Source organism: Stegostoma tigrinum, chromosome 2 (assembly GCF_030684315.1).
Source record: "Stegostoma tigrinum isolate sSteTig4 chromosome 2, sSteTig4.hap1, whole genome shotgun sequence".
NCBI classification, from domain to species: domain Eukaryota; kingdom Metazoa; phylum Chordata; class Chondrichthyes; order Orectolobiformes; family Stegostomatidae; genus Stegostoma; species Stegostoma tigrinum.
The window spans coordinates 74,901,637-74,919,821 of record NC_081355.1 but is presented as its reverse complement, the minus strand read 5'-3'; the positions used below and the strand labels follow the sequence as shown (position 1 = coordinate 74,919,821).

The following is an 18,185-nucleotide window of genomic DNA, read 5'->3' as shown; positions in this document are numbered from 1 at the left end:
CAACAGTACGGTCACAGTCATTACTTTTCAAATTTTGCATCGTTAAGAAAATGATCTCTCATGCTAAAAAGACAACTATCCAGATCTCTCAAACAACCAAGAAACAATAAGGTACATAATGTACAGCTATAACAACTCAAGGTTTCAAAACACAATAGCAATAAGAAACTAACCAAATGACTCCAAATAAGTAATGGTTTAGACTAGTTAAACCAGCTTGGGAAAATCCTGCCCTTGTGGAGATAATACAAGCAACAACTTCAGAACTACATAATACTGATGTTCTAACCTGGACATGGTACACTGAAGTGCATTTATAAAAACAAACATATGTATTCATGAGATAACACGGGTGTGAAGCTGGATGAACACAGCAGGCCAAGCAGCTCTGGAGCAGGAGAGCTTGGCGTTTCGGGTCTGGACCCTTCTTCAGAAATTCATGTTTTGTTTTGTTCAAGAGATGTGTATGTTGCTGGCAGGCCAGCATTTATTGCCATTCCTAATTGGGATGGAGGTGATACTGAATAGCCTTCTTGATCTGTTGCAGTTACCGGGGGAGGAGGGAGATGCACAGTGCTGTGAGGAAAGGAGTTTCAAGATGTTAGCCTGGTGATCGTGAAGTAATGTTGTATAATTCCAAATGAGAATGTATGAGATTAGAGGAGAACTTTCAGAATTCAGTGTTCCAATGTAACTGCTGTCCCTATCCTTCAAAGTGGCAGTACTTGAAATGTGTTGATGGAGGAATCTTGGTGAGTTGCTGCAGTGCATCTTGTCAACAGTACACATGGCTGTCACCATGCTCCATTGCTGCTAAGTGAATATTGAAAGCGGTGGATGAGGTGTCAATCAAGCAGACTGCTTTTTCCTGAATGATGTCAAGCTCAAACGTTTCTGGAGGTGCACCCTTTCAGGCAAGTGGACAGTATTCCATCACACTCCTGACTTGTGTCTTTTACAATGGTGTTCAACCACTGGGGAAACAGGAAATGAGTTATTGCTGCTGAATTCCTAGCCTCTGAACTGCTGTTGCAGTCACAATGTTTCCACGGCCAATCCAATTCAACTTGTTGTGAACTGCAACCCATTTATATTAATGCAAGGCGATTCAAAGACGGCAAAGTCATTGAACACCAACAGGTGATAGTTTAATTCTCTTTTGTTAGAAATGATCACTGCCATGCACTTGGGTAGCATGAATGTTACATGCCATTTATTAGCTCAAGCCTACATCTTTCAGGTTTTGCTGCATATGAACACAGAATGCTTCAGTTTCTGAGGAGTGACAAATGGTTTTGAACATTGTGCAAGATAGCAGCAGAGTAAGACGCTCCTGCCAGAGGTCATCTGTTCCGCCTGTTCTTTTCCTTTCTTTCTTTTCTCATTTTCTTTTTCAGTCCCCTTAGCCCTGAAGCCAGGCAAAGGGTCCCAGGCAGAGACTGGAGTGGGGGAAGCAGCCCTGAAACAGACTGGAGGCTGAGAGCAGAGCGGGAATGGGGACTGGGGCCTGATACAGGCAGTCAGACCATGTGCGGAGGCCCTGTGCTGAGCTGCTACAACGCAATGTTTATTTGAATTTTTTCTTATTTCTAACTTTTTTTAAAACTCTGTAAAGTAATGCAATTACTTTTTTATTCCTCTTCTGTATCCAAGATTTGTACCTAGGTACTTGTACCTAAGATCCACTATAAGATGCAGGCAACGTAGAAGCTTTCCACTGAGCTTCTACAATGGATTACACATGACAATAAGGGATATTCTTCTTCTTCAGTGCATATCCTAACTTCTGACCTTATGATGGAAGGAAGGTCAATAATAAAGCAGCTGAAAGTAGTTGGCCTTCGGACTCTACCTTGACGAACTTCTGCAGTGACATCCTGGAGCTTTCGATGGTAACTAAAGCATTTTCTAGATGTTATGTGACATTGCTGCAGATTTTTTGTTTAAGAAACTTAACTACAATTAGCACTTGTCAGCTTGGCTCAGTTATTACTCCTCTCATCTAAATTAGAAAGTTGCCAGATTAAGCCTCACTGGAGATCATAATTTAGGCAGATACTTTTGTGAAATGCTGATAGAGTGCCGTGCTGCTTTTTAAGGACAGTAATAAACTGCATGCTCGGATAGACATTAAAGCCCTCATGACATTATTTGAAGAACAGGGAGCCCTTCCAGGGTTAGAATTCTCCAACTCCAACAAAACTGACTAGTTAATAATTGTCTCACTGCTGTGCATGAACTGTTACTATGTTCAAAATGACTATCTATAAAAATTGCTCGTACCTTAAAAATAATCCACAGCATGCAGCATTCAGGAATGTAATGAGATACTATAAATAAAAGTCTTTATTTTCAGAAGTCAGGCAATGAAGGTAGTTGAAAACAGGAGATCAAAAAAGAGTAATGTACAAAAAGCAACTGAGATCGGAAGGTTGATTACATATAGCTGGCAACTGCATTAGTTAATTGCATCTCAGGTATCCTGACAAATGTTCTGTCGGCGAGACGTTTCATATTCAGTTTTGTTCTGCGCAAATCTATAAAATTATACAAATGCATGCAATGCAAAGCAGCAAGATAAACATTCTTCAACAAATATTTTCTTTTAGCTACAAAAAAAAATCAGGAGCCAAGAGACACAGAAGTGTGAGGTTTCAGCAGGTTAGTTCACTAAATTCTATTAAGCATTGATAATGGATGTAAGTGAACAAGAGACAACACAAAGCATGTGCAATCTAAATGACAGTAACATGCTTCTGATCTATATAACTGAAAACTTGCTCATGTGTGCTACTTGCTCATCCAGCTCCAATCCGTGCAATGTCACAAACTGTGACATACCTGTCAGCTGCCTGCAAAAAAGATGGCAGAGACCAAACGAGAACAGAAAAGAACACTGTCTTTCTTGCTTCCAATTTTGTCACTACTCCCTGTTCCCTCCTGCTTTTCTTTACTCACACTCCCTGTTGTGCACCTTCCTCCACCACTTCCTTCCACTAAAGGAGAGAGCAGCAAAGGGAGCAGGAGGTAGCAGTGAAGATGGTGTGAATGGAGGAAGTGATAGATCAAATGCTAAGCAATAGGAGGAAGAAGTGGTGACAGGAATCATGAATGGACAGGAATGGTGATGGGAAGCAGCAGAGCAAACAGCACAAGTAGGAGAAAGCAGCAAAGAATAAGAAAGAGAGTAGCAAGCGGCTGGAATGTTGACGCAGACTACAGGTAGCAACAGGGTTCCCAAAGCCAGGATTTCTCCAGCTTCTGCACACCCAGCCCTGAAAGAAAAATCAGAGCCAAAATATTCAATATTAACTGTTGCTAATATGTAGTTAATCTTGCTATTAACACAGATTATGCAGTCAATACCGACAGATATGAATATTTACCTGTGAAATGTTATCGTCGGATGAGACAGAAAAGGTCAAATTTTGCATTTTACCAGCTTGGGTGTAATACGGCAAACCAGACTGCCCAGACATTACCAGCAATGGATATAATCAGATGAATTATGAAATGGGCAGACATTCCACTCTGCAATTTAATGCACAGCTAACCATGCTCAGAATTACCCCCAACATGTATTCATATTCACGAGATCATCAATTAGTTTTTTAAATTGCTAATTAATATAGAGTGTTTGATTAATCAAACAATTAATTGGAAAAACCTGTCATATGTGAATTTGAAATTGTGCAACTGCCAAATTTGTATATGGACAGCTTTAACATCTGCATTTATTACAAATATTCAACATTTGCACCTTACTTGTTCCCATTCCCTGGTTTTTGACCGATGCCTCCCATTTTAGCTGCAACGCTGGGTATAGGCAGGAGAGTCCGTCCCATCGCTTGGCCATTCACGACATAAACCTTATTTCTAATATTTTCCACATGACGGTCTATATCTTGTGAAATAAATTGTGGCCATTTTCTGTGGTTTCTCTTGCTTGAAAGGACTTGTACCAGAATCTAAAGGAAATATTGTGAGAATATTTATTGGCTTTATTGTATTGCATTATTAATTCATTTCAACAATTATGAAATAATGATGTGTAACGAATCTTAGAAACCTACCAAAATCTAGCAGCCCAACAATGACATAGCTAATGTCTTGTGTGATTTGGAACACAAATTACCAGGGTTAAGTATTTGAACATTGGTAAGTTGTCCTTTCCTGTCTATGACTGAGGTTTAGATCTAGCATGTAACTGAGCCATTTCAGTAAGTTCAACGTTTAGCCTGCACACAGTTCAGTCAACATCAGAAGACTGGTTATACTTGAAAGGTTTGTCCAAGATTCAAATTACGTTTTCTGGCTTCAGCAGAAGACAGAGGGGCAAAGATAAACAGATAGGATTGTTTTTCAGGTTCACAATCTATTAACTACAACTAAGAGGCCTGTGTGAATTTCAGAAGATTGGAGTTTGGTGAGATTCTGGAGGACTGCCTCTGACTCTAATCCAGTAATAGCTCTCACCTTCAAAATATCAGGACAAAGACAGAATATTGAATGAAAAGCTGCAGAAAAATCAAAGATCCATTCCTTTGTTAGAAGATTTAATAAGGTTTCATTGCATTTAAAGGCGGATTCAGTAATCCTGAGAGAAATGGTCTAAGACTACTTTCTGCAACAAAACAGTTATGCTGGTGTTTACAAAATCATAGCACAGTTAGTACTGAAGCATTCAGCCACAGTCAGTGCCAGAGCCTGGATAGTAACTCAGTTTGTTCCACTCACCTACATTTAACAATTTGTTTTACGTTCAAACTTAAATCTAATTCCACAGCAATGGCTGCTGTTCCATCTGTATTCACCAAGCTGTCAGACATTGTTTTCCAAATCCATTAATAAGAATGTCTATTTCCATGTCCACACCTGATTTTGTCTTTGTGTCAGTTTATCTGCTCCTGAAGCCCTCACCTATATGCATTTGAGAGCCTTGGCTCAGTTGTAGTAAAGTAGCCTCTGAATCATACACATGTGGAACCAGGTCCCATTGCAGATGCTGAAGCAAAAAAAAATCTAGGCTGCGTTCACCAAAGTACTGAGGGAGTGCTAGACTGAGATACCGTATTAGTATCTCAGGTGGACGTGAAAATCAATATTTTGTATACAGGCAGAGGTGGTGTCCCTAGTATTCTTGCCAATATTTCTCCTCTGATCAACATCATAATAAACGAATGATCGTTAACGCATTATTTTTTTTGAGAGGCCGCTGTGTGCAATTTACTCATCATGTTTCCTACTGTACAGTGGCTACTCTTCATAAGGGCTCGGCTTCATTGACTATAAAGCACTGTGAAGCATCCAGTGGTCATGAAAGGAAATTTCTGCCTGCCAGTTTTTGACTCCAATGTATTTGGGCCAGATTCCTCCCAATTTTCTGAAATCAGTTCTTCACAAATTAAAACACTGTAAATGCTGGAAATCTGAAATAAAAACAGAAAACACTAATAAAAAAAATCATATCCAGTAGCATCTGTGAGGAGAGAAACAGATTTAATATTTTCAGGCCAATATGACTCTTTATTTGAAACCCAATTTTTTTTTTCTAGACTTTTGCTCATCCCTCTCCATAGCTATTCTAAACTTGATATTAAGATAACTATTCTGAAAGTGCTGTGTCACTGAGGCATATTCCATCTGACCCATTTTATTCCCCAGGACTGAGTATCTCTTATTGCTTAGAGCACAGTTGAGAGTTAAAGGCATCGCTGTGGGTCTGTAGGCCAGGTGAGGTAAGGATGGTAGATTCCCCTCACTCAAGGTGAAGTGAATCAGATGAGTTTTTGTAACAATTGACAGCAACACTGTCGTGATTAGACTAGCTTTTCACTCCAGATTTTTATTGAATTATATTCCACCATTTTTTTTTTCAAATCCACATCTCCAGAACATCAGCCTGGCGTTAGATAATTGATTTTACTGCCTGAAAAGGTGGTAAAGATAAGAGCCCTCAATACATCATATTTGAAGTGCTATAAACTACGGATGAAGAGCTGGAATGTAGGCCTAGGTTTGATAGCTCTTTGACAGTCAGCGTGGAAATTATGGGCCAAGTAGCCCACGTTACAGTAATGTTATCAATTTGGCCCCACCTCCCTGCATCAATTTCCAATGAAGCCACTCAGTTGCAGAAAATCAAGCAATATCTCATGTGCCATCCAATAAGTCCATGTGTTTCTCAAGTTGAGAAAAAGTTATGAGAAGCCAACTTCATTCGAGCCTTGCATTTGGAGTGTCATTGAGGGATTTCCTGTGAGTCTTGAATACGATTTAAAGGAATGTAGGCACAGGAAAGGAAACAGATCCTTAACAGGGCAAGACAGCGGCTCAAAACAATCAAAAACAGAAATTGCTGGAACACCTCAGCAGGTGCACCTCTGCGGACAGAATTCAGATTTTAACATTTCGGATCCAGTGACCCTTTGTCAGAACTGCTCAAAACAATCACAGCAGTTTTTAGTTAAACGGCCCCGTGGTGGGACCAAGAACCACTAAGGAAACTTGAAAGAATAGTAGGCTGTAAATAATAGTAGATTGCCATTATCACCTAGCTGTTTCATAGATGGTAAAGAGAGGAACAAGACTCACTTTGTTTGGCACACAAAGAAATCTCACCAGGAGTTAACTCCTTAGAAAATTACATCTAGTGTAGATATAAAAACCTATTGATTTTGCAACTGCATTGTCACAGCATACAAATATCTATCAAGTCCTGCTATTGCAAATGACATCTCAATCATGAGCACTGTGAGGTTTTAAGTTATCAAACACATAGATCTTATCTTTGTTTATACAAGTCTTTGCCATTACATTTTATTGCGAGTACAAACAATTCACCGTGAAACAGTTTCGCTGTGATTGTACCGGTCACTCGTCAACTCCATGGATACAAATGCATAAAACAAAGCAAGTGGTACAGAGTCTTTGCTGTGTATTGTATATAGCTAGCCAATAGCTCAATCTGGCCCTGAGTAAAGAAACAACATATTACAATCATGTTTAGTGTAGGAGAATGCAATTTCAGTTTACCCCCCGCCCCCACACCTCCCATACATACCAGCCTAATTAAACAAAATAGGGAACACATAGGCATTGAATTTCTGATGGCTTATTCCAAATAGTTGGTGATGGTGGGGGGGCTCCTTAACATTTTTTCAATAAAAAGAAACATGACGAAATTTTAGTCTTTGTGCTGTAATCAATTGAATCTGCAATTACATTATCTATTTATGTGTAAACATGTCACCAGTAAGAACTGATTACACAGGAAAAGTGACATGTTGAAACAACATCTTGTATCACCAAAGCGCAAACCTGTTTTATTGCAATGCACCATCAAGTATGAATTTATTACATGCATTACTAGGATTAAACAATTGTGATATAGGATATTCTGCAGTTTCATGAGTAAGCTGTGCCAAAAATAGCTAGTGTAATGAGGAGGGGAACATCAAGGGGACGTACATTGCTTCTTTGATAGTTTTATTTGCTGGATGCTCTTTCCTTTTGTCTCCCAGGTCTGTAACTCTTCTCTCCATAATTTATTTGCACAGGCACTTTCAATTATCCTCTCCTCAAGCATCTCAGGTTTCATCTCCTCATCTTCTGCATTTCTCTGAATGATTCAAGTCTAGAATTTAACTGCAAGCATCTTTGGGTGTCTTGCCCACAGAATGCTAGCCAACTCCATGCAAATGGGACCGGCCTGGGATTTTGGATCTTAGATCTTTCTGTTGTGCTGAACAAGTATGATTTCGTTAATGTGCACATAAATGACTAGGTGAAATCACTGCAGTCTGTAGTCTTGTTGTGCAATGTCAATATGCAGAGTTCAGGGATGGGGGCGTGGCTAAGTGATTAAAGTGGAGGCCTGGAGGTCAAATTCAGGATCAGCTCTGGGATCTCTGGACGAGCGACAGCAGCACCAGGCTGTGTAGTAAACATGCCCGTTCAATTCCATGTTGCTTAGCACTGGGATTTCCTGAAGCCAGCTGACACAATTGTTTTCTCGCTTAAGATGCCAAGAGAAATGGGGGAAGCAGCAAGCATTTGGCCACTTATAGACCATGGCTACTTGGCCCATCATTTCCATTCTGACTCATAAAGAGCTTTCAAACCCAGGCCTACGTTCCAGCACTTCATCTGTAGCTTACAGCACTTCAAATATGATGTATTGAGGGCTCGTACCTTTCCTACCATTTTAGGCAGTGAAATGAATACCTGACTCCAGCTTCTGCTGTGGTTAAAGGACGTCTCCTTTTGATTCTCATCTAGAATGGCATTCAGCACACATCTCAACAGATACAGTGCATTCTAGTTTAAGCAAGGAGCTGCACCCATAGCACTGTAAATCCAGGCACATGAAGGAATTATTTATAGCTTACAACATTTTTGATACCTTTTTTGGAATGAACAGAAAGTAGATACATCCTCTTATAATTTGAGAAGCTCTTCAGACTGGGATGGGGGAAATCAGCATTTAGTATCACAGAAGGACACCATTAAGCAGCCATTAATACCTGGGAGCAGAGTAGAAGCAGTTGAAAGCCAAGTGCAGGATAAATACTTCCCAGTGACTGGAACACAGCCTTTCCTAAATGGGAACCACATTAGTCTCATCGACACTCTCCAATGAATTATGGATGAAGCAGATGCTTAAAAGAATCATTTCTTTAAAAAAAATGCATGCTGGCTTTCATTTGGTAGTCCATGTTTTTCTAAATATCAATTCAGTTTGTTCCCATTTATTGAAAGGTGAGGGAGTGGTATAGCAGCGAAGACACTTAGGCTAGGATTCAAATCTTTTAGGAACATGGGGTTGAATCCCTTTGATCATCACTGATGGCGAAATTTGAATTCAGCAGAAAATACCTAGCTTTGTGGTGAACATGTAACCATGTCAATTGCTATGAAAACACTTCTGCTTCACTGATGCCCTGTAGGGAAGGAAATCTGCCATGTTACCTGGTGTGGCCTACTAGTGACTCCAGGCCCACAGCAATGCAGCTGAACTGCTCCTCTGGGCAATTAGGGATAGTCAATAATGCAACAATGCCTCTTCTTCCTCAGGATGCTCAGGAAATTTGGCAAGTCCATAAGGACCCTCATGAACTTTTACAAAAGCACCACATTATGTCTGGGTGTATGATGGACTGGTATGACAGCTGCTCTGCCCAGGACTATAAGAAACCACAGAAGGTAGTGTGCACAGCCCAGATCATCATGGAAGCCAACCATCCATCCATGAACTCCATTTACACTTCTCATTCTCGCAGAAAGGCTGCCAACATCATCAAAGATCCATTCCATCCTGGCAATGCTCTCCTACAAGCTCTTCCATCAGGCAGAAGATACAGAAGCTTGAACAGACGCACCAGCAGGTTCAAGAACAGCTTCGTTCCTGCCATTATTAGACAAATAAATGAACTTTCTAACTTCAAATAATGCTGATCTTGCCTCGCATACGTCCTGTGCTGTGTAACCTGAAAGCCTTAGTCTGTCCAAGTTTTTTTCACCCTATGATCTGTATGTCCTTGATTACTATGAATGGTCTGTACTGCTCACAAACAAAGCATTTCACTGTACTTAAGTGCACATGATGACAAATCAAATCAAAATCAAATAAATGCTGTTCTAGCCAGTGACACCCAGGACTGCAAAGTTCTAAGAATTTCAACTGCTACTAATGTCAAGTATAATTTCCTAATCTGTGGAGATCCAGCCACATAATAACAGCTCCAAGTGACTTTCACTTACTTCCTACTTTCCACAGAGCAAGTGTTGCAGATGTTATTGCTGGGTGTGTCTACTGACAATGAGCGACTGATTTCACAGACATCTTCCACACTGTCTTGCAAGAAGGCTACATCATGAAAGCACAGCAATGATCTGCACAAATACCAGGCGAGCAACCTTTGATGGAAAAGTTGATCTCCAGATCAACCTGAAGCAGATGGCTTAACTCGTGAAAGTTCCCCAATGCAGACAGGTCTGTTCTCTTAGGCAATCTCTCACTAACAGCCAACACTGATCTGATGCATCAGGAGTTAAACATCTGTCTAGGACTGTCAGTGATAAATTTATCTTCATTGTTTAAATGATGTGATGTCATCAGAATCTCAGGGATTCCCACTTTGTCTCATTTGATGCAAATTATGTTTCATGTACAAATAGTATTCTCAGAAAACTACTAGCAAGAACAAGGTCCTGCAATCAATAAATGAAAGCAATTTGAATTAATACACTGAGGAAAAGGTAGCAAATGAAATGAATAATCATATAAAAAATGTTAAAGACATTTTAAAAATACAAAATGCTCTTTTTTAGCACTTTAAGAAGTGCCTCGAGTCCACATAAATGTTTGGTCTTTGCAAACCCAGTTAATCTTGGCTTCTAAATGCAAACTGTGAACTGAAAGTCAAAGGTTTGCACATAATATAAACACATTTTCCCTGTGTAAGAACTGACACTGCTTGGCTTGAATTCTTGCAGCGCAAACACAAGGCCTCAATTTTTACTGCACCCTACATTAGTTAAGCTTAAATCAAATGTATGGAAAATCACAAGGCATACATCTGAAATTGCTCAAGTCTTGTTCACTAAAGCATAATTATCTTATCGAAAACAACAAAGTCAACATTTACCCTTAAGTATCCAAACCTGGTTGAAGCAGAATCGTCTATGTCAACATCCTCAGTCTACACCTTCCACAGATTTCTTCAGTGACTAATGACAACCAAACAAACAGTTATAGGGAGCAGGATGCAGTTTTATACAAGGTGGCTGCCTGCAAGCAGTGGCATTTATTCTGTAAACTAGCAGTGGCAGCCAAGGTGGGTGTGTATGTGTGTATTTATGGGGCAAACTTTTAAGAAAATTTGCATGTGTATAACAGCCATTCTGCTATTTAAGACCATGAGAAATAGCAGCAGGAGCGGGTACTTTGGCTCCTTGAATCTGCTCTACCATTTATTAGGTTCATGGCTTTTCTGACACTCCTCATGCCTACTTTGCTGCCCTTTCCCTGTAACCCTGGATTCCCCTATGGTACAAGAATCTACTTAATCTCAGCCTTAAATATACACAAGGATTCTGCCCCCGCAACTCTCTGTGGTAAGGCATTCCACAAAACTTCCAAACTTCAAAAAATAAATATTTCCTTGTCCCAATCTCAAATTTATTCTGAGACTATGGTCTCTGGTCCAAGACTCTCCCATGAGGGGAAACATTCCCTCAGCATTTATCCTGTCAAGCCCGTTTTCAATGTTATATCTTTCAATGAGATCACCTCTCTTTCTTCTAAATTGCATTGAGTAGAGTCTCAATCTGTTTAATCTTTGCTCATAAGACAATCCTTCCATACTGGGGATTATGTGAGTGAACTTTCTCTGAAATACCTGCAAAGAAATACTATCTTTCCTTAAATAAGGGAACCAAAACTGCTCACAATACTCTGGATGATATAGAACACTTCAAATGCAGTAAATTGAGGGCTATTTGAATGGCTGTTTAGTAGTCTCATTCTCAAATGCTGTCTTCCCTTCAGAAACCTGTGGGCCTACTAACATGTAAAGCACCTCAATAAAATTTCACCAGCTAAATACATATACCACTTAAAATATGTACGCAATAAAATATATTTTGTGAATACAATCAGACATAGATTTTTAATAAGAAATGTTATCTATATACATGTCTGTCATATAAAAGCAAAATACTGTGGGTAGTGGAAACCTGAAATAAAAGAAAAGGAGCTGTCAGCATTTGTCGAGAGAAATAATTCATACTCAGTCCATAATGACTCTTCTTCCAATACCACACTTGAAACATTAACTGTTTATTCTCCACAGCTGCTGCTGAGTTTCTCCAACACTTCCTGTTTTTATTTTATATTTTTGTCCTAGTCTAGCAACTACAGAAATATGACTACTTTTCATGCAACCTGGTGGAGATACAACATCTGCATGCCAGGCAACAGAAGCAATACACAACAGACAAAGCTAAACGATTCCACAGCCAACAAATCAGATATGAGGTTTGCAGTCCTGCCATATCTAGCTATGAATGTCGGTGGATGATAAAACAATTAACAGGAAGAGACAGCTCCATAAAAATGCCCATCCACAGCAATGGAGGAGTCCAGGATATTAGGACCAAAAAACAAGGCTGAAGGATTTGAATCATCTTCAGCCATAAGTAATAAGTGCTGAGTGGATGATATGTCTCAGCCTCTTCCCAAGTACCCAAGTGTCACAGATTTGAGCTTTCAACCAATTTGATTTACTCCATTAGATGTCAAAAAGCAGACAGGCAATGACAATCTCCAACAAGAGAGAATCTGAACATCTCCACTTCACATTCAATGGCATTATAATCATTCAACATCCTGGGATTTACCACTGATGAAATATTGAACAGAATCAGCCATACAAATAGCCGTCACTATAAGAACAGGTCAGAGGCTAGGAATTCTGTGATGAGTAACTCACTCTCCAATTCTCCAAGGTGCAAGTCAGGTGTGTGATGGAATATTCTCCATCTATGTGATATGCGCAGCTCCACCAAAACTCAAGAAACTTAATACCAACCAAGACAAAGCAGCCCTGGTTGATGGACACCTGATTACTCACCTTCAACATTAATTTTCATCAGCACCAACACACAATGTCACCAGCATGTACCATCTATAAGATGCACTGCACAAACTACCATGTCTCCTTCAAAAACAGCTGCCAAACACATAACCACTGCCAGCTTGGAGGAGAAAGGCTGCAGATGCATGGTAGTACCACCATCTACAAGATCGCCTCCAAGACACACAAAATTGTGACTGGGAACTATATCACCATTCCTTTGCTGCCACTGGAAATTGTGGAACTCCTTTCTCACAGCACTGTGCGAGTAACTATCCACTAAGTACTGCAGCAGTTCAAGGCTGCAGCTCACCTCCCACCTATTCAAAAGCAATTCAGAATGGACAATAAAGGCTGGCTTTGCCAATGATACCCATATCCTATGGATGGATTTTAAAAAATGGGCTGAAATTGTGTACTGGATTATTTTAATGATACTGTCAGCAGCGTCTCCGGAGAGGAAGGAGCAGAGCTGGGAATTGCATGAGTGAGTCATTCCATGAAACTCACACTTTTTATTGGCTATATGGCTATAAAAAAGCTGAAACTAAAGATATCTGTAAATGGTAATGTGCTCTCTGTCTCACCTGATTAGTTACTCATAACATGAAAGGTTAAAATAAGGGACATATTGCTCCAATTATAAATGGGTACTGCACTGGCTGATAGATAATGGGGATCAGTTAGTTTAATTAACTGGGCGGCTGCTTTGTGATGCACAGAGATGACAACAGTGTAGGTTCAAGTCCCATACCAGCTGAGGTCATCATGAAGATCCTGCCTTCTTAACCTCACTCTTTGCCTAAAGCATGATGTTGTTCAGGATACATACACCTCTCTAGTCTCCTTTTGTAAGAGAGAAGCTCTCTTTGATTATAGTGACTTTACTTTTATATTTCACTATAAAGGAGTGTTCAACCTCAGATCTATGCTGAGTTGAATTCTGGGAACAGCAATGCAAGTGTCACAGCTGGAAGTGTCAGGCCAAGGAAGAACTCCTTCGGAGGTATACAACTAGGTTAGCAGTTGAAAACGGGGATCAGGTTTTGCTTCTATGCTCCCCACAACCCACCAAACTGAATAACCTGCTAACACAACTTTTTTTAAAATTTCAACGATATACTTCATTCATGAAAAATACCTTTACATACACACATAGTCACTAAAGCAGTTCAGTTTTGTACAGAAGCATATGAAGGAACAAACATCAGAGTCTGACTCCATATTGTACTTACACACTAACACTCAACATCCAGCCTTACAGCAAAAGGACTAAACCTTGACTGAGGTACAGAGATTTGTTGTATTCTTTAGAAATATATACCAGCATGAATCACTTCCCCTAGCTAAAAAGGAAAATGTGAATTGACTCAGATAAAGACACCAGCAAACATGGCCTGAAGGTGTTAGAAGTAAAATGCTTCTAAAACTTGAAGCAAGCAATGAAATTAAAATCTTTAATTACAGTTTCATACCCGAAAAGCATTTGATTTCCCTACCCAGAATGCTTACTATTTGCCTGTATATTTAAGAAATCACTAAAAAATGTAGAATTAAATATTTTTAAGCAATTCTAAATTTGTTACAAAATCATATTTGTACCAAAAATATTACTTAAACAGGTTGAACAATATTTTTAAGTAGCATAAACAGCAGTTCTCAAAATGGCCAGATAATCACATAACTTTGTAACTGGCAAGATAAAGTTATTACAAATGAGCTTTGCTCTGTGGAACTAGACCACCAGGACAATCCGTTTAAACTTATCAATCGTGTCTGGCAAATCTGTTTGGAGGTTTTTTTTGATGGACGTAACTGGGAGAATGGATGAAGGGTGAATCAGTGGATGTGGTATATTTAGACTTTTAGAAGGCTTTCAATAAGATTAGTGAACAAAACTAAACCTTGAGACCAGGGTACAAACTGATATTGGTTGAAAGTTGATAAACAGGCAGAAAAGAGAGGGTAAGAATTCTCAGAGATAATGGGAACAGCAGATGCTGGAGAATTCCAAGATAATAAAATGTGAGGCTGGATGAACACAGCAGGCCAAGCAGCATCTCAGGAGCACAAAAGCTGACGTTTCGGGCCTAGACCCTTCATCAGAGAGGGGGATGGGGAGAGGGAACTGGGATAAATAGGGAGAGAGGGGGAAGCGGACCAAAGATGGAGAGTAAAGAAGATAGGTGGAGAGGAGAGTATAGGTGGGGAGGTAGGGAGGGGATAGGTCAGTCCAGGGAAGATGGACAGGTCAAGGAGGTGGGATGAGGTTAGTAGGTAGATGGGGGTGCGGCTTGGGGTGGGAGGAAGGAATGGGTGAGAGGAAGAACCGGTTAGGGAGGCAGAGACAGGTTGGACTAGTTTTGGGATGCAGTGGGTGGGGGGGAAGAGCTGGGCTGGTTGTTCTCAGATTGACAGGCTGTGACTAGTAGGATACCTCAAGAATCAGTAACTAGATCCTAGCTATTTACAATTTATATTTGGATGTGGAACCAAATTTACAAGTTTGCAGGTAAAACAAACCCAGGCAACTGATTAATTTGTGAATGGAGGTTACATAAAAATATTGTTACTAGTCTTTTTGAATGGAGGTCAAGATTATGCCAATAAAGACACTGCTTTCCCACAGTCAGACAGACCACAGTGGTTAATCTGAGAAGAGAGAGAATTTGTGGCCCCCATCTACCCAGTTTCTCTCCAGTAATTCTGCAAACATGTGACCTGCCTGTGTCTAACCAGCCAAAATATTACAGGCAATATCTTCAACATAATGCAAATAGCTGCTGACTTCAGAAGGAAAGACAGAAATTATCTGCCAAGACTTTAAATCTCTCTGTGAAAAATCAAGGAAAAATAAATCACTAAACACAGCCTGAAACCTTACAATGTTAAACCTACAAGATCTCTATATGATTGACTTTCTTTTGGATGCTCAAATGACTTGGTTTACCTTCCCTTCCTTGAAGAAAGAAAGGGGAGACATCCTATAACTTATCATTTGGCTGTAAGACATCTATATACATTTGGTAAAGCAATAATAAAAATGAAACACTAAAATATACATTAAAAACAAAATAAACATAAAAATAAACTCATACTTTAAAAAGAATGCAAAATTAAAGCATGTTATTTTGCTCATCCAGCTTGTAACTTTTCAAAATGTGGTTTCAATCTATCTGGGAAAAAAAAAGCACTCACCTCTTCGACCAATGTAGTTATTTGATGTAGTGGAGATGCAGACAAGTGCCCAAACAGTAGGACTCTTCTGTAATTCTCTTTTAGAACAGGACCACTAATTTTCTTGATTACATAAACAACTTTACTTTTTAAGTTTGAAGGTAGCTGAAAATAAATTAAAATGTGATTTGAAAATCAATTATGTTTACTAATTACATATTAGTTGATGAACATAAGCATTGTAATGTTCAAGGTGCTTCAATTTGTATACACAACAGCATCTTAAGCTCTGCAATTTTTGTTTCCCTTGGTGCTGATGAGAACCTAACACATTTCTACATTTAGGCTTGGCAGTCGAATATTCTCTTGCTGGTTGTCACAAAATTAAAATTTATACACAATGCTTTGATCATCTATCATCACCACAAGTTTCACACTCTCATCATTCCTCATCTTTCAAGCATGTTTGCACTTGTTCCTCATGCCTCAGTGAACTGGCTTCAAAACCCTCACCACTGCATTAAAATACCTTCTGAGATGATGTGATTTCACCTCACTCTATCACATACCATATTATGCTTTAGATACAAAAGCTGTTTGTTCTTGCACAGTGTTAAATTCCACTCTCAATTGCTCAGGTAATGAAACTGTCTGTTATCCACAAACAGCAAGACAACATGCAGTCTGAGGCTGATAAATAGTAAGTAACATGTACACCACACAGCAGTTCGGCAATATTCATAATCGGAGGGTGTAGCCACTCCTCCATGAGATTCAGTGACATTACTATCAATGAATTCCTCACCATCAACATTCTGAGGGGCACCACTGATCTGAAACCTGACACAGCCAGTTACATGTGGTATCAATTAAAGGAGGTTAGTGGCTGAGTATTTTGTGATGTGTCATTCACCTCCCAATCATTATTTCCTTTAAAATCATGTTGTAATGCATGGCTATCTTTTTTCAATATACAATAACTTTAAATACCTCACCAGTGATCCATCCACGGTTTAAGCAACTACTCCCTGCAACACTGTTGCACATTAGAGCTTTAGTGGCTACTCCTGTACAAGGTTCGGGTGTAACTTCTGAGGACAACTTCTCAAACCTGTGATTATTTCATTTAGAAACAGCTGTGTGATGTCAAGATGATAACCATCAACTTTGACAACCATTACAGACACACCGGAACACACAGAGTAGCTGCTTCACTGATTCCTTGTCAAAACCAAGGAATTCCCTGCTTAACATCATTGTTGATACTATTGGCACAAGGACTGCAGCAGTTCAAGACAATCCACAACCCATTTTGGCCTTTTTGGTCTCTTTTGGTCTCAATGGCAGAGTTTGGGAAATAAATGCTGATCACTTGACAGTACCCTATTTGACAGCATAATACATACCACCAATCTATCCTCTTGAGCAGCTTCGGCAGAGAGCTGGGAGCCGTGCCGAGGTAAAAAGGGAATGGCAGGGGAATAAGGAATGAAAAGGAATGGCAGTTAGAAGTTGATGGGTTGCTTTGGGATAGCAAATACAGATATAATAATATCAGCAAGAATTGTGTCAAACTGAATGAGGATGGAGAGAACCACTCAGTAGGATAGGCACTGGGTGGTTAGATTGGGGTGATGAGCACATGTTTGAAGTGAAAACGAACAGGAAAGAATGCCAACGCGAAGTGATGAGATGCAAGGACCACTGTCTGCATAAAGGAGAGGGTGATGTAGGTCCACTCCTATTTTTTGGACTGTGAACTAAAAAGAAATGGGGAAAAGATACTGCTTTAAATGAATGGATTGTGGAAGAAAATGCCAGAGTTAAAAAAAAATTATTAGAATTCTGTCTGCATTGCATTGTCAGTGCTGTTTTATTCAAACAGTAGGAGACAATACTCGACCCATTAGCACCGTAATAATGTGTACAGGGCAGTTTTTGCTTCGTGGTAGACTTTGGAATGGTTTTTCAACGAGGACAAGGTGTGTACAGGAGTGGTCAGCATGATGACAACTTCTTGATTGGTTCCTTGAAGGCAGCCTACAGCTTTGTGGTTGGTTAATGCTGCAGAAATATGCAGCGTGGGAACAGGAAAGCACACAAATCACTCTCTTTCTCTCTGTCTCTCTTTCTCCCTTCTGTGAGTGGAGAAGTAAAACAAAATTCTGAACAGCTGGCAACTCTCTCTGCAAATTTCCTTCTCAAAAGGAAAACAATGGCAAATCTTCAACCAGGAAACTGAAGAGTGAAATATAATGTGACCTTAAGCTTGCATTCTCATCAAAGAGCCAAGAAAATCCCAGAAGTGAACTAAAGGAAAACATCTCATTAAGATCTATAATCCAGACTGATGCCAGAACTGTGCTTCAG

At 39.7% G+C, this 18,185-nt stretch overlaps 1 protein-coding gene across 1 annotated transcript in view; it reads right to left on the bottom strand.

The window, feature by feature from the left end:
- Nucleotides 1-18,185, bottom strand: part of LOC125461085 (dynein axonemal heavy chain 11-like) — a 466,228-nt gene that overhangs the window by 436,404 nt on the left and 11,639 nt on the right. Inside the window, exons 2-3 of the mRNA XM_059654665.1 lie at nucleotides 15,837-15,980; nucleotides 3,766-3,968 (exon numbers count right to left, since the gene is read on the bottom strand). Of these exons, the coding sequence (XP_059510648.1) occupies nucleotides 3,766-3,968; nucleotides 15,837-15,980 (347 nt within the window). The remainder of the gene's footprint in view (nucleotides 1-3,765; nucleotides 3,969-15,836; nucleotides 15,981-18,185) is intronic.